The sequence below is a fragment of the Macrotis lagotis genome, chromosome 3 (genome assembly GCF_037893015.1).
Source record: "Macrotis lagotis isolate mMagLag1 chromosome 3, bilby.v1.9.chrom.fasta, whole genome shotgun sequence".
NCBI lineage: Eukaryota > Metazoa > Chordata > Mammalia > Peramelemorphia > Peramelidae > Macrotis > Macrotis lagotis.
Window position 1 is genome coordinate 162,176,492 of NC_133660.1, and position 27,421 is coordinate 162,203,912.

At 35.4% G+C, this 27,421-nt stretch overlaps 1 protein-coding gene across 1 annotated transcript in view; it reads left to right on the plus strand.

The window, feature by feature from the left end:
* Positions 1 to 27,421, plus strand: part of LOC141516299 (uncharacterized) — a 118,626-nt gene that overhangs the window by 23,223 nt on the left and 67,982 nt on the right. The window contains exons 5-6 of the mRNA XM_074227458.1: positions 6,429 to 6,576; positions 24,845 to 24,928. Of these exons, the coding sequence (XP_074083559.1) occupies positions 6,429 to 6,576; positions 24,845 to 24,928 (232 nt within the window). The remainder of the gene's footprint in view (positions 1 to 6,428; positions 6,577 to 24,844; positions 24,929 to 27,421) is intronic.

Here is a 27,421-nt window from a genome sequence, read left to right on the forward strand (position 1 = left end):
CAGAGAGTTTTCTTATCTCTTTTTCCATCTGGCCAATTTTGCTTTTTAAAGCATTCTTCTCCTCAATAACTTTTTGAACTGTTTTATCCATTTGACCTAAGCTGGTTTTTAGCATGCTATTTTCTTCAACATTTTTGGATTTCCTTGATTAAGCTGCTGATTTCATTTTTATGTTTTTTCCTGCATCTCTCTCCTTTCTTTTCCTAGTTTTTCTTCCAACTCCCTCATTTGATTTGCAAAGTCTTTTTTGAGCTCTGTCATAGCCTGAGCCCAATTTCTGTTTTTCTTGGAGTCTTTAGATGCAGGAGCTTGTGCTTCCTAATCTTCAGACTGAGTGTTTTGATCCTTCTTGGGCTCATTTGCAAAATATATCTCAATAGTCTTCCTTTTGTTTCTCTGTTTGCTCATTTTCCCAGCCTGGGTCTGTTTTTGGGGTGCTTCCTGAGCTTTTGTGACACTCCCACAGTGTGTGAGGCTCTGTCCTCCCTCCTTGTCTGTGAATGACCATATGTGCCCCCCTCTGCCATGGGGCTGATGTGTGTGTGGGGGGGCTGCTGTTCTATGGGGGGCCTAGACTGTGGTCGGGATCTGAATGTGGTCAGAGCCCCAGAGTCCTGTTCCAGAGGCAGAGGACAGAGCTCTACAGTCTCTCTTCTCTCCCTTCCCTCAGCTCAATGGGCTCATGCCCTGGAGGCTCCTGCTTACTGGCTCAGTCTGCTTCTGTTTCCGGATCTGGGCTGGGGTGGCCCTGCTGCTCTCTGTGTGCCCTGAGGGCTGGGCTCCAGTGCTCACTCTGGCAGAGGTCTTCCGCTGTTCCCCCACTTTGTGCTTGGTGCTCCCCGGGGTACAGCTCAGGAGACTCCCCTGCTGCTGTGAGCCATGGTTCCCAGTGCCCTGGGGCTGCCTCCAGGAGGCTGAAGTCCAACTGGTTTTTAATATGTTATTTTCTTCAATATTTTTTGCATTTCTTTTACCAAGTTGCTGACTTGGTTTTCATGATTTATCTGCTTTGCTCTCATTTCTCCTCCCAGCTTTTCCTCTACTCCCTTAATTGCTTTTCAAAGACTCTTTTGAGCTCATCCATAGCCTGAGGACATTTTCTATTTATCTTGGAGGTTTTGGATACAGAAGCTTAGATTTTGTTGTCATCTGAGTATGAATTTTGCTCCTCCATGGGACCAAAGTAATTTTCTATGGTCAGATTCTTCTTTTTCTGCTGTTTGCTCATTTCCTCAGCCTATGACTGATGCACTTTCAAGGCTTTGGGGGTTTGGGGGGGATACCCTGCAGGAACCTTAATTCCTCCAGGATCTTATGAGAGGCTCTGACTGCTCTCGTGTATATTTAGGCCCTCCCTTCTGCCCTGGACCTTTGAGGGGGGTCCCTGCTTAGCTATGGTGGTGTTGTGGGGGTCCAGACTGCAACCTGGATCTGGGTGTGGGCAAACAGCTGAGTCCTACCTCAGGGAGAGCAGACAGACCTCTGAAGTCTCCCCCCCCACACCCCACCCCCTTATTGTCTATAGGCTGAGAAATCTGGATGCTCTGGTTGGCTCAGCTGACTCCTGGTGCAGGTTCTCACCACGGGGCTGCTCTGAGGCCTGAGCTCCTGCTCTGCACTCATTCTAGTGCAGCAGGGTTCTCTCACCACACCTTCTGGCTGATGATCCCTTGGCTAAAAGGTCTGGAAACTGCCCCCTATGTCATGGACCCAGGCCCCTGGCCCCGCTCTGCTCCAATCCCCAATCCTGGTGGAACACACTTTTCCCATGGAACTTCTAAATTGTCTTGGACTAGGAAATTGTATCACTGTTTTGCCCCCCCTAAATTTTGTCTAGAGTCAGAATTTGATGGCTTTTGGAGTTTTTTTTGGGGGAAACTTGTTCCAGGAATTCCTGCCCTCATGCCAACATCTTGGCTCCACTCTCCCAATGTACTTTTTTGTTTAAGGCAAATGGGGTTAAGTGGCTTGCCCAAGGCCACACAGCTAGGTAATTATTAAGTGTCTGAGTCTGGATTTGAACTCAGGTACTCCTGACTCCAGGGCTGGTGCTCTATCCACTGAGCACCTAGCTGCCCCCCAAATATACTCCTTTTTTTTATGTTTTTTGCAAGGCAAATGGGGTTAAGTGGCTTGCCCAAGGCCACACAGCTAAGTAATTATTAAGTGTCTGAGACCGGATTTGAACCCAGGTACTCCTGACTCCAGGGCTGGTGCTTTATCTACTGCACCACCTAGCCGCGCCCCCCCCCAATATACTCTTAAAGAAGTAAGTTATAACATATATGTTCAATGCAAGAGTCAGAGTGAGATAAGTGAAGAGGAGAGGAGTTTCACCATCTTGATTTTTCACATTAGTAACAGTCATCACCATTCTACACTGGATTTGGGTGATCCCACATTGTTCTGCTATAGTCTTTCTCCAAAATCTCACCCCTGGTGGGGGTTAGTGGCAATGCTAAACATCAGTGCTCTTCTATCCTCTCTCATTCTCCCCCTAGTTAGACCACTCACACTCTTTTCTTTCTACTCTGCATATTTTCTCCTTTCTCTTATTTAATGAGATTTTGTCTTTCCCCTTCTTTTAGAAAGAGAGTAAGAGACTGTGTGCTTAGATATATTTATAGCCTTCTCTCCTTGGGGTCAGAATAAACTGCAGGCCTCTGTCTCATCCTATAGGCCATCATCCCAGCTACATTCCAGTGCCTTTGGGAAAATTGGTCTTCAGTTGTGTAGAATGTGTAAAATGGGACTCTGGTAATTCTGAGTCCTTGGATGCTGTGGTGCTGGAGCACAGAAACTGGCAAGATCATCTGCTAAAAAGGCTTTGAGTATAAACCTGGTAATGACCCATAGGCCATATAGGCAAAACTGTCCATAACACCCAACTAGAGAGGTCTTGCTAAAAGGTTCACCATAGTTCAGGAAAAGCATGGTTTGCAATACATGTAGGTCAATGAACTGATGTCAGAGATTATGCAGAAAGGATAATCTTGTGAGAGTATGCCATCCCATAGCCATGGAAATGAAGCCCAGAAACTGTCACAGCAGCCTGTGTTGGCTGATATCAGGTGATTTTAGCTATTCACATGACAGTAAAATCCCAGAGTTTTAATATAAAAAGAGAAAAAAAAAACATAAGAAGCTTTGGAATACCATAGCAACTGAAACCATCCCAATAAAATAATTGCAGATGTAAGATTGAAACTGTTCTGTTCCTCTGTGGAGGATCAATATTCAATACAGTCAACTACCATATTTTCCCATAAGGATCATTGCCATATTAGTTGTCATTAAAACTACAGTGATTATTTGTTGATATTTCTAGAAGATCTGAGCTTTGAATGATAGAAAACCTTTTTGTTTCCCAGTTCATTGCTACAGAGCAGTATAAAAACCTCTCAGGGAGGAACTGCTTTACAGAACTAGGAAAACACATCCAAAGTATTCATATAATTAGCAGAGCTCAGCTGCAGAGACCTGCCAGCAGATTTCTCTGTGGGTTCATAAGCTTACAAGTAGGTTCAGCAGTAGAGAAAAGCAATAGACCTGGAGCCATGAAGGTGTGATAAAGCAATACCTTGCAGGTACTGCTCTAGGAAGTTCTGATGATCTATAACTGTGGGGTAGTAATTAAGGGAAGGGGAAAAGGAATAGAGAAGGGCAGTAGGTGCTGGTCTATTTATAATATTTATAAATATTCTCATTTGATTCTTAAAACCCTAGAAAGTAGGTGTTATTATTATTATTATTATTATTATTATTATTATTATTATTATTATTCCTGTTTTATAGTCAGGGAAACCAAGGCAAATAAAAATTAAGTGACTTTCTCAGGGACACCCAACTAGTAAATGTCTGAGGCCAGATTTGAACTCAAGCAAGGTCGTAGGGTGAGGGCTAGAGGCTGAGCCTCCCCTTGCTGTCCCCTCACTATATGTCCCTGAACTCAGGTATTCTTGACTCCAGGTCCAGTGCTCTATCCACTATGTCACTGTTTCTGAATCAGTTTTGTGGAATCACCATTGAAGGAATTTCTCAAGATTTGTATCAGATTCCTCTATCCAGACTTTTAGAAAGATTTCTAAGGGGTGGCTAGGTGGCAGTGGATAGAGCACTGGCCCTAGAATCAGGAGAACCTGGGTTCAAATCTAGCCTCAGACACTTAATAATTACCTAGCTGTGTGGCCTTGGGCAAGCAACTTAACCCCATTTGCCTTGCAAAATAAAAAAAAAAGATTCACAGCTGTCTCAAAAAAAAGATTTCTAAAGAAGCCTAGAAAATATCGCATGTACATCTTTATCCACACCTACTCTTGGTTCCTTTTTATCATGAGATGTTCAGTGCTAAGAAACTGAAAGCTGTGGTCTTGACATTATGATTAAGACATGGGAGGGGGGTGATCTAGGGTCCGTATTGCACCTGACCCACATATCATTGCCATATTGATCAACTCTGAAAGCATTCATCCTAGCTTTACTTGATGACAACAAAACCATTAGAAGCATACCCCCCAGAGTCATCTGAAGTTGATTTTTGGCTATACTTCCCAATGATTCATCAAAGCCACAAAATGACTCAGAGGTTCATAAGATTTAGACCCAGAAGAAATAGGATCATATTGTTAAATCCTCTCCCCCCACTACACAGATAAAGGAAACTGAGGCCCAGAGAGAGGAAGTAACTTGTCCAAGATCACATAGGTAATAAAGTAGCCAAACCAGGATGACGTCTTCTGTGATCATGGGAACTGTTTAAGTAGAAACACCTGTAGTCAAAAAGGGTATCTTCTTGTTATTAGCTATATAATGATATCATTCCCTTGAAGTCCTTAGTTTTTTTTAATATCTTCTCAATTTCTTTACTTGATACTGCAGTGCTTTTTGAAATAAAATAATTCCAAAGTAATAAAAAACCATGCTGAGGTTCTGATCATTCTTTTCTGTGACTGATAGTAATAGAAACGAAATCCATATTCATCTTCTTGTCTTTGTAGTATCTCTTCCTTCTGCTACATGGACTTCTGTTTCATTCTCATATCTTAGGAGAAGAACCTACCCTTTCCCCATTGCATATAGATAGTTTGAGAATCAACTGCGACTTTTGAGAAATTATTCTGAATTAGAATCAATAATTTCACTAGTTTCACTAATAAAAATGAGTTAAATGATATTTAAGCCTAAGTATTCCCATGGTTGTCTTAGAAATTGTTGTCTATTAATATAGATGATGAAAATTCCAGAATCATCACATTTTGATCTTGTGGTCTTTGTGGTCCATTCCCACAGTAGATAATGTAAGTAACATTGTAGAGGTTTCTTTCAACTTAAAAGGGAAAAGAGAATGACTACCTTGGAAAACTACTTGAGGCCAGGGACTGTTTCTGTTTTGTCTTTTTATTGCTGGCACCTAACATAGTAAACTTAATGAAAGCTTGTTAATTGTAATCATATTATTTAGGACAAAGCATTTTTGACCTATTAGTTTATCTTGTAGAATACTTCTTATTCATATTTTTATAATGCAAGTTCTGAGGATACTTTCCTAACTTGTAATGGAAGGTTTAGCAAACTGCTCTTCATTGAACACTTCTCTTTTAGTTTCCCCTTACTGACCTCATTATAATGGTAGCCAACAAGGCATTCTTTGTTAGCAAATGAGTGACCAATCAAGAATCTTGATGTTATGCCAGGGGGAGGTATTGCAGCTTTATTACCACAAATGTGTTAGGCCAGATAATTCCCAAATATCATGACTCATAATTATCAGAAGGATAACTCAAGATGCTTACTGAGGTACAGTTATTTTCTTTGCCAGAGTAAAAGTGGAGAAATTTTAGAGAATTTTATTTTTATTGTCTTCTATAGGAAGGATTCTGTCATTTGCTACCTGTTTGATCCTGGGCAAATCTCTCTGGGTCTGGGTTCCTCATCTGTAAAATGGGACTGTCTATTTTTATCTATAAGCCTATGAATCTATGATTTACAACTATTTTCTAATTCCATCTGCTGTCTGTGTTCAATAGTATGATTGTGGTTCAGTTTCTGTACCTTCCTTTTTCTGTTCTATGGGAATGTTATATGTGACATAAAAGCTCTAAACTTGATATCCAGTAATAGGAATGTCCTATCACCCCTGGGGCTATTTGTTGACCTTACATAGCTTCTTACTAATAGATCTGCCCCCTCCCACAAATACATTTTCTTGGGCAAGATGATGACACCGACTACATTAAAAGAGCTTCAAGGTAAGGGAATGTTTTTCATTTTGGCTCTTTATCCCCAATACCTAGCACAATACCTCATATACAGAAGGGACTTAATAAATGCTATTTGAATTGAATAACACTAGCTTTTGTCTCTGTGACTTGAAATTTGCTATTTTACTATGGAATTCACGTTGATGTTTTCCTTTTTTGGGGGGACAGGTATGAAGCTAGAAGCGTAATTATAAAGAAAGGACATTGGCCAATGGAATGCTACTTAGTACTTTCTGGAAGATTAGCAGCTGTATCAAGTTTAAAAGTGGAAAATTCAGAAATTTTAAGTGAATTTGAAGAAGGAGATTTTGTAGGGGTAAATATTTACTAAGAAAATTTTCATCTAATAATAATGTTTTTGTGCTTATATTGATATAGGGGAAGTTCTAAATACTGGAAATTTTCAAAGTTGAAATGTTTTTCTTTTTAAATTTTTAGAAGTTTTTTACTTATTTTTGATATTCTTTAATTTTTGTTTGAGTTCCAAAGTGTCTCTTCAGCCCCTCTCCTGCCCTGGAGATGACTAGAAATTTAAATGTTGATAAACAGCAATGAAAACACCTCTAAAATTTTAGAGGAGGATGTCAGAATAAAATGCATTTAATTATCTTTTTTTTAAAATCATGAATTACCTATTGAAAAAATAAATACAGAACTCCTGAGTTACATAAACACAATTAAACAAAACATTTTAGGATATTGGTCATATCTAAAATTTAATTTCTTATTCTGTATGTTAATCCCTTATTTCTTTGTCATGATGTGGGTTGCATTTGATCATTTGGTTGATCAATGTTCTTGAGCTTTTCAGAATTTTCATTTTTATAAGACTGATATTATAGTATAAATTGTTCTTTGGTTCTATTGACTTCATTTTGCATCAATTCACACAAATCTTTCTTTTTTTAAAAAATTTTTATTTATTTGTTTTTCCAACAGCGTGCAATGGTAGTTCTCATTAATATTTTATTGGCAGGTTTTGAATTTTACATTTTTCTTTCTCCTTTCCTTCCCTCTTCCCTCCCCTGAGAGAAAGCAATCTAATATGGGTTCTTTTCTGTAATTATGCTAAACGCAGATCAATATTGATCATGTTGTGAGAGAAGAATCAAATCCAAACAGAAGGAAAAAATGACATAATACATAAGATAACTTTTAAAAATTGAAGATAGTAAGCTATGTTACATTTAAACTCCGCAGTTCCCTCCCTGAATGTGGATGATATTTTCCATCACAAATCTTTTAGAATTCACACAAATCTAAGTATTTGAAATTACTTTTTCATTATTTCTTATAGCCCAATAATATTTCATATAAGAGTTTTTTCAACCATATGCAATTGATGAGAATCCCCTTATTTTATTTTTTCACTATGATAAAAAGAGCTGACATAAATATTTTTGATTGATATTTTATTTTCCAATTATGTGATATGAAAGTTTTTAAACATTCATCCACTTGCATATTTATAAATTACACACTTTTTCTTCTATCCTTTCTTCACCATCCTTCCCTCAGCAGCAAACTGTCTAGTGAATGTTGTACATGTATATTTGTGTTTAACGTGTTTATATGTTAGTCATTCTGTGTATGGGGAATTAGGACTAAGGGAAAAAAGAAAACAATGGGATATGAAGGAAAAACATAAGAGAAATTTTTAAAAAGTGAACATTCTTTTCAGATTCTATGGGTTTTTGTTTTTGTTTTGTTTTGTTTTTTTCATCTGGATGTGGACAGCATTGTCCATAACAGGTCTTCCAGAGTTGTCCTAGCTCTCTGAATTGCTACATCCACAATAGTTGATCAATTCACAGTGTTGCTAATGTATACAATGTCCTCTTGGTTCTGCTCCCTTTGCTCAGCATCAGTTCCTGTAATTATTTCCATGCTTCTCTAGAGTCCAACCATTCATGGTTTGTTATAAAACAGTAGTATTTCATAATATTCCTATACCATAACTATTCAGTCATTCTTCAATTGATGGACATCCCCCAATTTCCAATTCTGTTTTCCTTCTAATTTTGGTAGCATTGGTTTTATTAGTGCAAAACCTTTTTAATTTAATAAAGTCAAAATTATATGTTTTGCATTTTATAATGTACTCTATTTTTTGCTTGGTCATAAATTTTTCCCCTTTCCATAAATCTGACAGAGTATTTCATGATCTGTAATTTGTCCAGAGTATCCCCCTTTATATCTAAATCCTATAACCTATTTTGACCTTGTTTTGGTATAGTGTTGTGAGTTGTGAGTCTATTCCTAGTTTTTGCCATACCATTTTCCAGTTTTCTCAATAGTTTTCTCAAATAGTGAGTTCTTATCCCAGAAGATAATTAACTTTGGGATTGTCAAACAATAAATTACTGTAGTCATTTATGCTATTTGTTTTGTACTTATCCTAATCCATTGGTCAATTACTCTATTTCTTTTTTTTTTAAGTTTTTGCAAGGCAAATGGGGTTAAGTGGCTTGTCCAAGGCCACACAGCTAGGTAATTATTAAGTGTCTGAGACTGGATTTGAACCCAGGTACTCCTGACTCCAAGGCCGGTACTTTATCCACTATGCCACCCAGCTGCCTCCAATTACTCTATTTCTTAACTAGTACTGGGCAGTTTTGATGACTGCTACCTTACAGTATAATTTTAAATCTGGTACATCTAGGCTGCCTTCCTTTACATTTTCTTTCATCAGTTCCCTTGATATTCCTGACATTTTTTTTTTCTCCAGATGAATTTTATTACTATTTTTTCTAACTCTGTAAAATAGGTATTTGTTGGTTTAAATTGGTATGGCACTGAAAAAATAATTTAATTTGGGCAGAATTGTCATTTTTATTATATTAACTCAGCTTAACCATGAACAATTGATACTTTTCCAATTGTTTAGAACTGACTTTATTTGTGTGAAAAGTGTTTTGTAATTGGATTTGTATAGTTTCTGGGTTTGTCTTGGGAGGTAGATTTCCAGGCATTTTTTGTTGTCTGCAGTTACTTTAAATGGAATTTCTCTTTCTATCTCTTGCCTTTGGACTTTGTTGTTCACATATAGAAATACTGATGATTTATGTGGGTTTACTTTATATCCTATTTTGCTGAAGTTGTTAATTGTTTCAAATAGTTTTTTAGATGATTTTCTAGTGTTCTCTACTATCATCTGCAAAGAGTAAAAGCTTTGTTTCCTCATTGCCAATTCTAATTCCTTCAATTTCTTTTTCTTCTCTTATTGCTAAAACTAACATTTCTAATACTATAATGGATAGTAATGGTGCTAATGGGCATCCTTGTTTCACCACTGATCTTAGTGGAAATGCTCCTATAATATCCTCATTACATGTATACACATGGCTGGTTTTAGATAAATACTGCTTATTATTTTAAGGAAAACTCCATTTATTACTATGCTTTCCAGTGTTTTTATTGGGAATGGATATTGGATTTTGTCAAAGCTTTTTCAGCATCTACTGAGATTTGATATCTGTTGGTTTTGTTATTGATATGTTCAATGTTATCAATTGTTTTCCTAGTATTGAATCATTCCTGCCTACCTGGTATAAATTCTATCTGATCATGGTATATTATCCCAATAATAACATTGTAATCTCTTTGCTAAAATTTTATTTAAGATTTTTGCATTAATGTTCATTAGGGAGAATGAGGTATAATTTTCTTTGTCTGTTTTGACTCTTCCTGATTTAGGTATTAGGACCATATTGGTGTCATAAAAGTAACTTGGCAGAACTCTTCCTATTTTTAAAAATACTTTATGTAGAATTTAAATTAATTGTTTCTTAAATGTTTGGCAGAATTCACTTGTAAATTCATCCAGACCTGGAGATTTTTTCTTAGGGAGTTTATTAATGGTTTCTTCAATCTCTTTTTTTTTTTTCAGAAATTGGATTATTTAAATATTTTATTTCCTCTTCTGTTAATCTGGGTAGTTTGTATTTTTGTAAATATCCATACATTTCACTCAGGTTGTCAAATTTATTGGCATATATTTGGGCAAAATAGCTCTGAATTATCTCTTTAATTTCCTCTTCATTGGGTTGAATCCTCCCTTTTCATTTTTTATTCTGGTAACTTGGTATTCTTCTTTGTTTTTTTTTAAATAAGATTGATCAAAGGTTTATCCATTTTATTGGTATTTTCATAAAACCAATTCTTAGTTTTATTTATTAGAGCAATGGTTTTGTTGCTTTCAATTTTAATAATGTCTTCTTTGATTTTCAGAATTTCTAATTTGGTATTTAATTGGGGATCTAACTTTTTTTAGTTGCATTTATAGATCTCCTTTTTCTCTATTTTATTCATATAAGCACTTAGAAATATAAAATTTCCCTAAAAACTGCTTTGACTGAATCCCATAAATTTTGGTATTATGTCTCATTGTTACATTTTCTTGGATGAAATAGTTGATTGTTTCTATAATTTGTTGTTTAATCCACTTATTTTTTAAAATTAAGTTGTTTAGTTGGGTTTTTTTTAGGTTTTTTTGCAAGACAGTGGGGTTAAGTGGCTTGCCCAAGGTCACACAACTAGGTAATTATTAAATGTCTGAGGCTGGATTTGAACTCAGGTACTCCTGACTTCAGGGCCGGTGCTCTATTTACTATGCCACCTAGCCACTCCAGTTGTTTAGTTTCCAATTAATTTTTTAGTTTAGCTTTCCATGGTCCTTTCTATTGTATCATGATTTTATTTTCTGACTTTATAACCCCTTTGTCAAAATATACTCCTTTTATGTATCAAAGGTTGATTGACTGATTTCTTGATTGATTGCTAATATTCTGCCTCTGCATTTGATTGTAAGATTATAAAGCCTTAGTATATGGTCACTTTTGGTATAGATGCTATATAATGCAGAGAAAAAGGTATATTCCTTTCTATTCCCATTTAATTTTTTCCAGAGATCTATCATATCCAGGTTTTCTAAGATTTTATTCACCTTCTTACTTCTTATTTATTTTGTGATTACATTTTTTTAATTCTGAGAAAGGGAAATTGAGTTCCCCTAATTTTAAAGTTTTGTTGTCTATGTCTCCTTGTAATTCATTTAGTTTCTCCTCTAAGAATTTGGATGTTATACCACTTGGAATATATATATATATATATATATATGTGTGTGTGTGTGTGTGTGTGTGTGTGTGTGTGTGTGTGTGTGTGTGTGTGTGTAATAATGATTTAACTTCATTGCTTATAGTCCCTTTTAGGAAGATGTAGTGTCCTTCATTATGTCTTTTAATGAGATCTATTTTTCCTTTTGCTTTATCTGAGATCTGTAGCACTATCTCTGAATTTTTACTTGTGCTAAAGCAGAATATATTTTATTCCTGCTTTTTTCCTTTACCTTGTTTCAAATGTGTTTCTTGTAAACAACCTATTATAGGATTCCGGTTTTTAATCCCTTCTGCTATCTACTTCTATTTTATGGGAGAGTTCATCCCATTCACATTTATGGTTAAGATTTCTAATTCTGTTTTTCCCTCCATCTGTCTTTCCTTGTTTATACTTTTCTCTTTCCTTTCTTCTTATATCACCTTACCAATGTTTTGCTTCCTTTCCCCTTTAACTTTCCTTTAAAATTTTAACTTTAACTTTACTTTCACTTTTACCTTTTGCTTCTCCTTTATCAGTCCCTTCTTCCCCTTTCTTTCCCTTCCCTGTCCCCCCTCCCCCCAATCTACTTCCCTGTAGTGTAGGATAAATTATAGAATCCAATTGGGATTATTTGGCCCTCTTTGGGCCAAATCTATTGAGTAGATTTACTCAGTGTTCACACCCTCCATTCTTTTCTTCTACTATAATAGGTCTTTGTGCCTTTTCACCCGAAGTTAATTATTCTCTAATGCCTAGACTTCTAGTATAGTTCTTCTTTTTTAATGTACTTACAACCCCTTTGTCAAAATATACTCCTTTTATCTATCAAAGTTGATTGACTGATTTCTCACAGTCACTAAGTTCCCTCCCCTCTTCTGTCTCCTTAGAAATATACTTCTCAAGAGTCATAAATCTCATCAATTTATGATCACTTTAAACCTAACTCCCTTTTCAAGTATTCTCCATGGACATACAATACTCAGGAACCAAAGTATCATGCAAAGTTGAATCATTTTATGAACCATTTATACCCCCCTCCCAAGCCCACTCCCTCCATTTGTAGCTAAATTGTCAAGCAAAGCAAAATTTCTTCATGATGTTTTCATGTCCAGTCCTCTAAGTACTCTCTCTCCCTCCTTCTCTATAGTACTCTACAGCTTTCCCCACTAAAGTATCAGATATACTCTCTCCCTCTGTTTCTTTAGCACTTTAACCACAGTACTAAAACCCCCATTAACTTAAGTATGGATAAGGCAAGATCACTTCCTAATCTCTTTATGTTCAACCCTTCTAAGTATACTCCCACCCACTGGCCATATTGTACTACAACTCTCCTTAACTATGGTATGTAGTAAAGTAAGATCACTTCTGATTTAATTATGTATAGAGACTCTAAATACTCTAAGTACTAGGATATCATGAAGGTCTCTCTCTTAAGAACTTTAGAGTTGAATGTAAGACATAGGAGACACTGGCACAGGATGCCCAGCATAGGGTATCCAAGTGCTGATCTATATAAGTAAGGGAAAATTAAAGTAGCTCAAAGGAAACAAGAGATGCAAACAGTTCATCTGGACTCTTTGTGCATGACCTGTGATAGAGCATTTTGAGTGTATTAGTTTGATCAACTACAGTCAGATATACTGTAATTTGTCTCAAATATAGTGATATCATTTTGATCTTTGTTGGGGCCAGATCCTGAGAGTGATTTATACATATCTTTGGTGACCTTTGCCACCAGAGATATGTATGTATTCTTGCTTATTAAATGGATTTGTTGGCTCTCCAGTGAACTCTGACCTGGGACAATCTGACTCTGGAGGTGTTTGTAAAAGACTTTTATGATAAGGAAGTCTGCAGATTTCTAGGGATAAATATTGTAAACTTACCCAGGAAATTGTGAAGCTGGATCTCTTTTAACTGGTCTTTCCTTAGATAAATTTTTGTTATTAAAAGTCTGAGTATCCAAAAATAAATCAGTAGAATTGTATCACAACCTTGCATGTACATTTCTATTCGACCTGACTCTCAAGTCAATGTTTAGATGTACACCAGAGCTATCACAGACGAAATCTGGTGCCTGAAACAGAGACAGACCTGGAGGGGAATCTGGTGCCTGAAACAGGGATGGACCTGGAGGGGAATCAGTCTTGAAAGGAAAGCCAATGTCTGAACATCCTACAGGTGAGAGAAATAGCGCTCTAAAGGGACAGCAGGCATTTGAGGTAAATTTTTTTTAATTTTTTTTTTTATCAAGTCTAAAGCAGAGAGCATTAATATGGACAGGGACAGTCTAAGGATAGAGGGCATTATTTGAAAGTGCTAAAGCAGATAGTTAAAGAAAGAGACTTGTTAATAACAACAAAGCAATTGGAAGAATTTATTGAATGTGTACAAAAATCTGTACAAAAACGGAGTACGAAGTACTGAAAAAATGGGAAACTGTAGGGAAGAGGATGAGTGAACATTTTAAACAAGAAGGTCAGGAGGCATTTCCTATAGGAGCCTTTTCATGGTGGAATATTTTAAAAATCTGTCTGACTCCACCTGGAGATGTTCAGAGTATATTAAAAGTTGATGTAGATGTTCAAACTATTCAGCAGGAAGATAACAGTGAACAAGAGTGGTGGCTTTTATCTCCAATGCCACCTCCTCCTAATTTTAATAACCAACCTTCTGCTCCTTTATGGTCTAAAGAAAAAATATTAACAGAGATAAGGGGCATATGAATGCTGCTCAAAAAGCAATAGATAAAAGAGAGGAGATTCCATGGGACATGAGAAAATTATTATTCTCTTTTCCTGTGTTTGAGAGACCTGATCCAAGGATTCCAGGGATTGTTTTGCGAGAATATGATAATTTAAATTTTAAAACATTTAAAGAATTAAAAATCAGCAACAAACAATAGCCCATATATTTTATGATAGAAATATTAGCTAGCCTTGGAAGATTGGATCACGATAGCGAAAACTGCTCTTACACCAGGAGATTACTTAATGTGGAAAATTGAATTTTTTGAGAATTGTACTAGTCAGGGTAAAAGAAATGAAGCTGCAGAGTTAAGAATAACATTTGAAATGCTTTCTAGCACTAGTCCATGGGCAAAAGTAAGTAAACAAACTGGATACAGTTTATAAGCATATCAGCAAATATCCATTGCTGAAAAATGGGCATGACTAAAATTGCCTGAAAAAGAAAGAGGCAATACTTCATTTACAAAAATAAAACAAGGAGCTAATGAAGATTTTGCTCAATTCTTACTAGGCTAGTACAGGCAAGTTCAAAGGGATGTGAGAGATCAGATAATTTGTTTGCTCATGGCTTGTTTATCTAGACCTTGAAGTTAACTGAGAGAGAAATTAAGAAAAAGCACTAGATAAGAGAGAGAGAGAGAATTGTTTCATGAAGACTTGATAAAATAAAATATTAAAAAATGTTAAAAAGGGAATTTATTTGAAATTTTAGAAACAAAAATGGCAGTGAGTATTCGAAGATGAGAAAGGTATATATTAAATAATCACAAAAGAAGTGCTATTTGACATTAAGAAAGCTTTGAAGAAGTAAATTTCAGAAATACAAGATAATCAAGTCCATTTTAAAATACATAATTGGAGTATTACAGAAAATAATGGGATGACTGAGGATTTAAAAACAGAAGACTCCCTTCCCAGAAAAGATTTAGGGCTGTTCCTTTATTTGGTTAACTCTAAGATGAGTTCACTTAGGTTGAGGGATTTTTGAGTGCCTTCTCAAAAATTAGTTATTTATAGTTAAAATCAAGAAGTGTTAGACATCAAAACCTTTGAATGGAAAAAGTGTATTGTGAAAAATGGAATATTCTCTGCAGATTTGTCACCTTTGGTGGTGTTTGTTTTTGTGTTTCAGCAAGTGTGTGTGTTTATCTGGTATCCTGTTTTTTTTTTTTGTCTTTGTATAATGTTTAAAGAGAGAACAAGGTGGGGTTTCCCCAGATTTCAGGGGCCTCTCTGGTTTTAAATTCTCTGACTCCATTTATGTGTCTATATGTGTTTGCTTTAAAATACAGGCAAAGAGAAGCTGTTCTCTGTGTTTTGATTGGCCAATTCATGCTCTCTTTTCAAAATTAGATCTTTCCCCCAAAAAAACTCATGATTGATGCCAAAAAAGGAGAAATTCCTGAGAATCATGTTGTTTTGGAGAAAGGGGTTCTATTATTTTCTCTTATTATCCATTGTTTCTTTTATGGTCTGATTGACTAACAGAATTTTATTTATTGATTTGGCAAATTATATTTATAAAGGAACTAGAAAAAATTGAAATTGCCTCTAAAATTATTTTTCACTGGTCTTAATTAGCATGTTTGTGTTTGTGTGTGTGCACGCACACACGTGTGTGTAAAATAAATAAATAATAAAGAATTTCTTTTGGGTGAGTGAGGAATGATAAACAGTAAAGGTAAATAATTAGTGCATACTATCTTGATAATCTCAAAATGTGAGGAATCTCCAATTCCCAGAACATCATTTTGTCAGTTAGGATAGAAAGCTTTTTTAATTTAGAGGACTGAGAAGTTAGAATAGCACTGACACAGATAAGAATTTGCAAACTTCTGTATTTTGAAAAGGAAAATAATTTAAGGTAATTTTGAATATGAGCTTGGAATTTATAAGATTATTATTTTTTTAGGGTTTTTTTGCAAGGCAAATGGGGTTAAGTGGCTTGCCCAAGGCCACACAGCTAGGTGATTATTAAGTGTCTGAGACTGGATTTGAACCCAGGTACTCTTGACTCCAGGGCTAGTGCTTTATCCACTGAGGCACCTAGACGCCTCAATTTATAAGATTATTAAGAGAACTATAAAGAAAATCTTGTAATCATAAAAAAGGATTTTAAAAACATCTAGTCTCAAGGAATTATGTATTATAGAGTTTTAGGAAATAAAGGGACTATACATTAAATTGAAATGTGTTATGTATAATTGGTAAACTTTTTATAAGAACAGATTCAGACAATTTTTTGAAACTTTAAGATTGTGTTATAATAACAAATGAATGAACTGAAGTATCATCCATCACCTTTGTAAAAATTTGTTATAAGAAAACTAGAAAATACCTTGCCAACAAGGTCATATCTCTCAAGGTCTTTTGGCCTAGAGAGAATGTAAAAAGCTGTGCTCTTCCACCTAGTGTTTCTCAAAGGGAATATTTATATGTAAGATCAAAGTAACCTATTTAATAACTGTTATTTAAGAAGAAGAAATTATATATGCATCCTGTAATCCTGGAATTGGTAAGAATTTTATATTGGATTTTTGGAAATTATTTTATATATATATATATATATATATATATATATATATAAAACTAAATTCATAGACAATCTTATTTTTTTTTTGAAAATAGGAGTGCAATGTACACCATGGAAACAATGTAAAGACTGGCAATTGCCTTCTGTGGGGAGTGGGGGAAGGGAAGTAAGACTAGGGGGAAAAATTGTAAAACTCAAAATAAATTGGAGTGCATTTGAACAAGAAGAAAATAAGCTTATAAAACAGAGGTGTGAAAGAAATTTGTGTAACAGATATTCAGTTCTAAGGTTAACTTTAAGAGAATGAGATATCAGCATGGAAACATTATGTTTCATGTAAGTTAAGAATTTAATGTTTAATTCTAAAGAAGCAAAATGGCAAATTTAGAATAAGGTTGAATAAGAGATTGGGAAGTATAGCTTAACTGCAATTGTTTCCAATAATACTGAATAAATGTGAGAGGCTTTGAAAAATGAAAATTATGTAACCCATAGTTAGGTAACTTACTGATGAGCAAGATATTGAAAAGTTATATGATCTAGTTTTATCAATATAAGCTATTTTACTGTTAAAAATGTCAAAGCCTGGAGTTAATGATTGATTGCTTTCTAGAGGTAATGAAGGAAAATACTCAAAGTTATGAACCTTTGAGTTTCCTGAAATTTTTAAACAATGTGATGGACCTTATTCCAGACCTATAGGTCCAAGCATAAACACAATAATAGAAAAGAAATTACAAACTCCTTTTAAATCAAAACAAAAGAATGAATTATATGCCCAATTAATGGTATTAAAAGAACAGCCACAAACTTTTAACATTTTTACAGATAGTAAGTATAGTTATCATGTGGTCAGACATATAGAAACTGCTTTTATTAAACATAGCATTGATGAAGAATTATATAAGCTATTTAAAGAGTTACAAGAAGTTATAAGAGATAGATATAATCCTCTTTTTAATTGAACACATACATTCCCACACTGGATTCTCTGGGCCTATATATGAAGGCAATCATAGGGCTGATCAATTAACCTTTCTACTTATAATCTTAGTAGAAGGGCAAGCTAGGCAGTCTCACAAAAATTTTCACCAGAATGTCTCTTTACTAAGGAAAGAATTTAAAATCACCAGAGAGCAAGCAAGGGATATAGCAAAATCTTGTCAGCAATTCATTCCATATTTACCTACCCCTCAAAATTATTCTAAGAATCCTAGAGGCCAAGTTCCTAATGAATTATGGCAGATGGATGTTACTCATACACCTTCTGAAAAAATTCATGTTACTATAGATACATTTAGTTCATATACAATGGCAATAGCACAAAGTTCAGAGGCTAATACAAGGTATGATTGATCATTTATTCCATGTTTTGCTATTGCAGGGATACCAGAATCCATAAAACAGATAATGGCCCTGGATAAAATTCTATGGCATTTAAACAGTTCTGCCTATATTTCAATATAAAACATTTTGCAGATGTTCCCTATAACCCCACTGGTCAAGCTTTAGTAGAAAGGAAACAAAAATCTTAAGAGATTTCTAGAAGTGCAAAAGAAGGGGGAGTATATAGGGGAAAGGGGGTAACAAGGAAGGAGAGTAAATCTTACCTTATATACCATGAATTTTTTTTAACACTGAACGACAAACAATTAACACCTGCAGAAAGACTTTTTATTAGGGATATGCAACATGAAGAGAAAGGCATGGTCACATGGAAGGACCCTAAGGCATCAACAGTGAAAATGACTGGATCAAATATTAACCTGGGGTCGAGGATATGCTTCTGTTTTGCCCACAGATGGAGAAACTGTCTGGAAACCAGAAAGGAATATCAGACCATGCAGACCAGATGAGTTAAATAAATACAGAAAATGAAGAACTTGCACTTAAGAAATTGAAAAAGAAAAGAGAAGAGAAGAAGGAAGGACAGACCAAGCAAAAGAAGAACACAATATGGATTTGTGGGACAATTTATGATATTTAAATTACTCATGAACAATTTGGGGACTGTAAAAGGAATTGAATATTGTACTTACATTTAAAACCCTCCATGGCTAACTACTCTGCAATAGGGAGAGAGTATGGCTGAAATTGTATTAATAGGAGAAGCTGCAAATTATTTGAGATATAACAAAGTTCCTACTGGAGATATCAAAGAAGAGATACTGAGAAGTTAGGCATAATTTTTCTGGTTTAAATACTATGATACCTATATGTTTTTGTAAAACATGTACCATTGAACTATGTGTTAAATTAAGTAAAACTAATAATTTAACTCATCCAAATATTTATAACATGGGAGCATTTAGGACCTTAGAAATATCAGGAATTCCAATTGTAGAAAGTACTGAAGGTAGATATTTCCTATAGAAGCTTCTTGTTTAAATTTACATGCTTGGGATTTCAAACATGAACATTTTTCACCCTGGGTTGCCTGTCTCCCAAATAGAAGAATTTATGATCACTCTATTTTGCTACAAGTGTAGAATTCTCCTGTTAGAGTTATTACAAGGGGTATTCCAGGCTATATTAAACCAATTATATACCCAGAAGTAGAGTTAGCTAATTCAGAGTTATGGAAGCTATGGCAGCAATAGATGAGATAAGGCATATACAATGGAATAAGACACTGGGCAAAATATCTTATGCAGAAAAGGAATTGTCTGTGACTGAATGTACAGGACCAGATATTGCTTTCATGATAGGATATTTCAAAAATGCCAGTATTATCAGAGAAAAGGCGGGGTATAACGTTAACTGTTACAATTGCACTATTCAAGCATGTGTAAATAAGGAAGCGATGGATGATGATTTTTTTTTTTTATGATAAGACAACCAAAATTTGCTATAATATCCACCAAGGTAGAAGACTGGTATATGTCTCCTGCTGGTGAGTTCTTAGAAAAGGCATTAAAGGGGCAACTAGGTGGCACAGTGGATAGAGCATTGGCCCTGGCGTCAGGAGTACCTCAGTTCAAATCCGGCCTCAGACACTTAATAATTACCTAGCTGTGTGGCCCTGGGCAAGCCACTTAACCCCATTTGACTTGCAAAATCCTAAAAAAAAAATCAAAGAAAAACAAAGAAAAGGCATTAAAGAGAATTGGGCAAAAGATATGTGTTAGTTGCATTGTGTTTGGAATATTATGTCTTGTGGCGGCCATTGTGGCAACCACCTCTACAGGTGTTTCTGTACAAGTGGTTAGTAAGAAAAAAAACCAGAAGCAAAATATATTCAACAATTATCAAAAAATGTTACTAGAGCATTAAAGGCTCAGGAGAGAATTAATGAAGATCTTTATCATTTCATTTGTGAGTTACAAACCTCTGTAATGAACACAAGGGACAATTGCAATGTGATTATAGATTTTCTACTATTTGTGTTGCTCCTTTAAAATAGAATACTTCACTTATTCCATGGGATAATATAAAAAAGTTATTTGAATGGAATATGGTATAATGATTCTATAACTCTGGATATGAATCAATTGCATAAAATTATTAATGATATTGTATTAGCACCTAGAATGGAAAGGGACTCAGGTATTGATAATTTGTTTAACTTTGTTAATAGGTTTCATCCTTTTCATTTTATGAACCTATTAGTGAGTACGTTTCCTGGTATCTTTGCATTATTATTGATATTGTGTATTATTCCCATTTATCTCAGATGTCTTTTTTCTCTGGGACAAAATATTACATGTCCTAACATACTCCAATGAACTATGACCTGTGACAATCTGTGGCTGTGGAGGTGTTTGTAAAAGGCTTTTCTGATAAGGAAGTCTTCAGATTTCTAATGATAAATATTGTAAATTTACCCAGAAAATTGTGAAACTGGGTCTCTTTTAACCGGTCATTCCTGAAGTAAGTTTTTGTTATAAAAAGTCTGGGTATTCAAGAATAAACCAGTAGAGTTGTATCACAACCTTGAGTGTACATCTGTTTTTGATGTCAATGTTTAGTTGCACACCTTAGCTATTGCGGGTGAAAGATCTTTTTTTGATAATGAAGGACAGAATCAACCATATCCACATCCGCTAAATATGATTCCTTCAATTATATTCAACCTTGTAACTATCTTAAGAGAAACACAATTCTCAAGAGTTGCATGTATTATTATCTTCCCTTTTAGAGATGTATACAATCTATTGTTTTTGACTGGTTTTTATTTTTTTCCCTTTTCATTTACTTTTTTTTCTATTCAGTCCTGGGCTTTTTGTCAGAAAATTTTGGAAGTCCTCTGTTTCACTGAAAGTCTGTCTTTTCAGAACAGAATATTCTGAATTTTGCAAGGTAGTAATTTTTTTCTTCAGACATAAAACTCAGTTATATTTAGAGAGTTCAACACTTGGGCTTCTTTTTAATTTTTTTTAATTTTTATTTTTTAGGTTTTTGCAAGGCAAATGGGGTTAAGTGGCCTGCCCAAGGCCACACAGCTAGGTAATTATTAAGTGTCTGAGGCCGGATTTGAACTGAGGTACTCCTGACTCCAGGGCCGGTGTTTTATCCACTGCACCACCTAGCCGCCCCTTGGGCTTCTTTTTAAAAAAAAAAAAAAGTCCTGTGAATACCATGAATCTAGGGGGATGTGTAACTGCAAACTAGTAATGCTAGGCTTTAAAATCAATTCATACCTGTCATACTTCTTCCCTTAATCTTCTTCAAAATGATCTCATTCTAGAATTTCTATTTCAGAATCTGACCTATATATTCAAAGTTCCAAATCTATTCCAAATTAATTTTAAAGAACTTGCTCAAGTCAAAAGATCCAGCAAATTGGCTGGTCCTATTTCCATTCCAAGATCCCTACCAAAAATAATTAGAAAAAAGGACTCAAACATTCATATATACAGATGAAGTGATGGCTTGTTCAATCACCTCTGGTATTCCCCTATTCAATCTAGTCTGCCACAGTCAAATGGAAAGAAAGCACAAGGATAATTATTCTTGCATCTTAATGGGTAGTAAATTCTTGGTTGTAATCCAAGGTCCTTTACCCTCTGAAAAAACATATTCCAGGCCCTCTGATCCTTTAATGTTGAAGCTGATATGATGTAATTATGATTGTGCTTCTTTTGTATTTAAATTGCTGCTTCTTGATTGCTTGCACTATTTTCTCCTTTATTAAAAAATTCTGGAATTTATCTATGATAGTCCTAGGAATTTTTATCCTGGATTTCTTTCTGGAGGTGTTCTGTGTTCTCTCAAGGACTATTTTGTCTTCTTGATCTAATATATTAGGATTTTTCAGGCTCTTTTTTTGATCCTGGCTTTCTGGTAGAATAATAATTCATAAATTATTTCTCCTGGATCTGCTTTATAAGTTGTTTCATCCTAAAGGTACATTATTATTTTTTATTTTTTTTCATCCATTTGATTTTGTTTGATGGAATCTTGGTGACTCATAGCTTCATTAGTTTCTGTTTGTCCAATTCTAATTTTTAGGGTTTTATTTTCTTCAATTAACTTTTTTCATTCTTTTTTCAGTTGGTGAATTTTACTTTTCATTAAGTTGTTTTCCTTTTCTATTTTGGCTAATTTTACTTTGTGTTAGTTGCATTCCCTTTCCAGTTGGGTGATTTGACTTTTAGATGAGTTGTATTCATTTTCCAATTGGTTGATTTAATTGTTTGATGAGCTACATTCTTTTTCCAGTTGATTATTTTATTTTTACTTTTAAAGGGGTTGATTTCCTGAGTCAGTTTTTCATAATTTTCCTTCATGGCTCTCATTTCTTTTTTCCATTTTTCTTCTTCCTCTTTTCTTTGGTTTTTAAAATCTTTTTTAAAGCTCTTCTATGAGGTTTTTGGACTTGAGTTCAATTCATAAACTCCTTTGAGACTTCCCATGTAGGTAATTTGACACTGCTTTCTTCTTCTGAAATGGTATTTTTTAAATCATCTTTCCTTGAATAATAACTTTCTATGGTTAGTACTCTTTTTGGTTTTTTGCTTATTTTTATTGTTGAACTCTGCTGCTGGGGTATAGGGAGCATAGTCCCAAACTTTCTGTCTGATCCCTGGCTTATTGCTGGCTAAGAAGTTGCCTCTGCAAAAGTCTGTTTCTTCCTTTATGTCCAGGTTTTGACTATACAGTGGTTTGTTCCCAACCTAGCCCTGCCTGTTGCCACACTGTTCCCAGGGTTCAGTTTGGGGATGGAATCATTCTTGCTAGTCTGCTATCTAGCTGCTGGGGCCTGGACTGCACTGTGGCTAAAAACCTCCTGCTGGCTTTCCCACTCTCCTGCCTAGCTAGACCTCCCCCCCCCCCCCAAAGAGACAGACCTTCCCTGAAGATCCTCCATGATGTCTGTAGGTGAAAGCTTTTTTCAATCATTCCTTTTGGTGGAATCTGAGGTTTTAATGTCTGTATAGAGGCTTCATTTAATGTTGTGTAGGGAAAAACTCTGGGAGCATATTAGTTTCATGTCATCACCTTGGCTCCACTCCACTTTGTGTTTATAGGACTATTTCCTCTTACTTTTATTCCTTTGTTGTTTATATCTAGCAGTGTTATAGCTGGGTCAAAGGACATATCCTATTATCCTATTTAGTAACTTTTTGTGTGGAATTCCAAGTTACTTTCCAGAATGTTTGCACCTATTCAGAGAGCATCAGTATGCTTGTTTCTTTCAGCCCTTCCAACATTTGCCATTTTCTTTATTTCTTTTCCTTTTCTTTTTTTTTACCACCTTTGTCAATCTGACAGGTATGAGGTAGAGCTTCATAATTGTTTTAGTTTTTATTCCTATTAATTATGAGTGAATTGGAGCATTTTTGATAGGCAATAGCTTGAGCTTTTTTCCTTGACTGTTCACATATTTAGACCACTTATTTTCTGGGCAATGACTCATAAATTCAAATCAGTTTTTTACATTTCTTGGAAATAAGATCTTTATCCTTTCATTCAAGGAGTTCAGATTTATTAAATAGAAGAGGGGGGAAAACATATACTTTTATAGGAGGAATCATTCATCTCAAAACTCTTAAATATCACAGTCCATAATATGAAGTTCCTCAAAGAAACTTCTCTCCCCAGCAATCTTTTGTTTGTTCCTGTCCATACTTAGCATAGGACCTGGCAAAGAGTGAGCTCTTAATAAATGTTTAGTGACTTGACTTTACTGAACCCTAAAACTTTCTCTATGCCTGGAAATCCAGCCATGCCACATAACAGTCCCTAAAAACAAATTCCCCCCATTCTCTCTCTCTCTCTCTCTCTCTCTCTCTCTCTCTCTCTCTCTCTCTCTCTCTCTCTCTCTCATTGAAACAATTGAGTTTAACGTCAAATCATTAAAGATAATTAGATAAAACAATGGGCTTTTTCCACCTGACTGGCAAATCTTAGATGAACTATTTCTCAGACTGTACCTCACCTCTCCACGCCCTTTCCTTTTCCAATGGTAGTCCCCCTAGCAGTGGTTTCATGCTGTCCTGTCATTCCTCACCCACATGCATGAATATACTGTCACAGGTTCTCTGCATCTTCACCATGTAGTCAAAGCCCTGTGGTTTTTCTTGCCATTAGACCCTGTGATCTGGGTATCTAGATCTATTCCCATCTTCTTCAAATGAATTTCTCTATAAAAATTGCTTGTCCCATGGTGTGATATATGATATTTATGATATGATATTTTATCATGTGTCCTTACCTTGGACTCCAAAATTGTTCATTATATCTCTGGCTACAATGATTTTAAATACACAGGATAGTGAAAGACCTGGAAGATATTTATAGGAAAACATGAACAAGTTAACAGAATAAAAAAGGCAGGGTGGGTTGTGATTTGCACTGTTAGGGTTTGTACTCTTATCACTAAGACAATGAATCCAATGAAATACTGTAGTTTATAGTTCCCTGAATTGTTTTTATAAAACAAATTTATACTGATTGGAATATTTGATTATTTGACAGAGGGAATTAGGTCAATGACATAAATCTCTTTCTCTATCAATTATTTAGATTCATAATTCCGAAAAATAATTTTCTTTAAAATTAGTTTCCCAGATGAGAGTGATTGAAAGTGAAGTTCTATGTCCAATAGAATCATAGAATTTTAGAGATAGAACTTAGAGAATATCTATTCTAATCCTTTTATTTTGTAGATTAGGAAATCCAAGTAGAAAATTTCCATTGAGAAAATAAAATTAGAATAGAAAAATTGGTTCTAAAATTAATGTATTTTATATTTTTAGGAAATTTGTCTCTTGACTAATAGCCGAAGACCTACTACAATTGTATGCAAATCAGATGCAGAACTTCTGGTGATAAGTAAGAAGGTAAGTACAGTGAGAAAATGTGATGAAGTTCATAAATATTTTTTCCAAAGTTATTTATTTACTTATTTTGATTTCCTAGTATTTTGTTTCATAAATATTTTTTAAAGAATACTTTTAATTTAGAGATTGTAAGAAATCAAATGAAGAATGATCCTTAATTAAAATGCCAGATAAATGATGCCAGGCAACTTGTTTTAAATTATTGGGCATATATGTTTTGTGATTTTAGAAAAAAATTTCTTGATTATTGTAGTGGGCAGGAGAGGGGACCCAAGTGGGTCAATATTCATCAATCTGGGTTCTTGAGGATGTGTTCAGAGGAGTCAATTAGGAGTGAAGCAACAAGCCCTTTATTCTGACCAAACCTAGTGACCAATCCTAATAAGTGCTTCCTAATTAGTGGCATCCAAAGATCCTCTTGGGGTATATAGATAGTATATGGATGAGGATTTTTCATTGCTCTAGCTCACTGTTGCTTCTTGTATCCTATGGAATGAAAGAAATCTCAAGTAAGAACAGCACTTCTCCTCTTAAACTCTAAAACCATAGCTTGTCATCAGAATTACCATGCACTCCTGATTGAATTAGTCACTTTAAAATAAAACTCTGGGGTGGAGCCAAGATGGTGGCATGAAGGCAGCATTTCTGGGAGACACCTTACTCCCAAAACTCCAGAAACTGTCAAATCATGATTCTAGCCTAAATTTAAAGGGGCAGAACCCACAGAAAGACTGAGTGATACAATTTCCCAGTTCAAGATAACTTAGAAGTTCCACGGGAAAGGTGTTTCACCCAGACCAGGGTTGGAAAAAAGCTGCAGCTGTAGCCAAAAGCCACAGCCCAGTCCAGCCCAGAGATCACTAGGAACAGCTTGAACAGGTGGTGAGAGAACTCTGCTGCACCAGAATGAGTTCGGAGTGAGGAATGCCAGACTCAGAGCAGTACTTCGGTGAGAACCTGCAGCGGGAATCAGGGAAACCAGCCTGCACTTACAGAACACAGCCCACAGATGGTTAGGGGGTCGAGGGAGATTGCAGAAATCTCTCTACTCTCCCTGGGGCAGGACTTTGCTGTTTGCCCACACCCAGATCCAGGTTGCAGTTTGGGCTTCCATACTAAGCTACCCAAGCAAGGGCCTTTCTCACAGCTCCAGGGTAGAGGGGAACACCTGTGGCCATCTACATATCAAAGCGCAGGCAAGAGAACATAAGACCTTGGAAGAATAAAAGTCCCTGAGGGGTACCCCCAAAAAACAAACCCCCAAACTCTGTAAGTGCTGTAAATTAGTCTTGGGCTGAGGAAATGAGCAAAGAAAAGAAAAAGAAGAATCTGACCATAGAAAATTACTTTGGTCCCATGGAAGATTCAGAAGATGACAAATTTGAAGCTTCTGTATCCAAAGCCTCTAAGGGAAATACAAAATGGGCTCAGGTTATGGATGAACTCAAAAAAAAAAAGATTTTGAAAAGAAATTAAGGAAGGTGGAGGAAAAATTGGGAGGAGAAATGAGAGCAAAGCAGATAAATCATGAAAACCAAATCAGCAGCTTGGTGAAAGAAATACAAAAAAATGCTGAAGAAAATAATATATTAAAAACCAGTTTAGGCCAAATGGAAAAAGCAAAACAAAGGGTACATGGGGAAAAGAATGCCTTAAAAAGCAGAATTGACCATCTGGAAAAGGAGATAAAAAAACTCTCTGAAGAAAATAATTACTTCAAATATAGAGTGGAACTAAAGGAAGCTGATGATTTTGCGAGAAATCAGGACCAAATAAAACTCTTCCAAAAAAGCCAAAATTTAGAAGAAAATTGAAATATCTCATTGGAAAAACAACCAACCTTGAAAATAGATCCAGAAGAAATAATTTTAAAAATTATTGGGGTATCTGAAAGCCACGATCAGGAGTAGAGCCTAGACTTCATTTTTTTTTTTTTTTTAGTTTTAGCAAGGAAAATGGGGTTAAGTGGCTTGCCCAAGGCCACACAGCTAGGTAATTATTAACTGTCTGAGGTCAGATTTGAACTGTTGCTCAATCCACTTGTACCACCTAGCTGCCCCTAGACTTCATTTTTCAAGAAATAATACAGCAAAATTTTCCCAAGATCCTAGAAGCAGAAGGTATAATAAAAATTGAGGGATTTCATCAGTCACTTCCTGAAAGATATGCCAAAAGAAAAATTTCCAGGAATATTATAGCCAAATTTCAAAACTCTCAAGTCAAAGAGAAAATACTAAAAGCTGCCAGAAACAAACAATTCAACTACCATGGCTCTATAGTCAGAGATTACACAGGATATGGCAGCATCTACATTAAGGGCTCGTAGGGATTGGAATATGATCTTCTGGAAGGCAAAAGATCTTGGTTTACAACCAAGAATCAACTACCCAGCAAAACAGAACATCCTCTTTCAGGGAAAAAGATGGATTTTCAATGATACAGGGGACTTTCAAACTTTCCTACTGAAACAACCAGAGCTTAATAGAAAGTTTG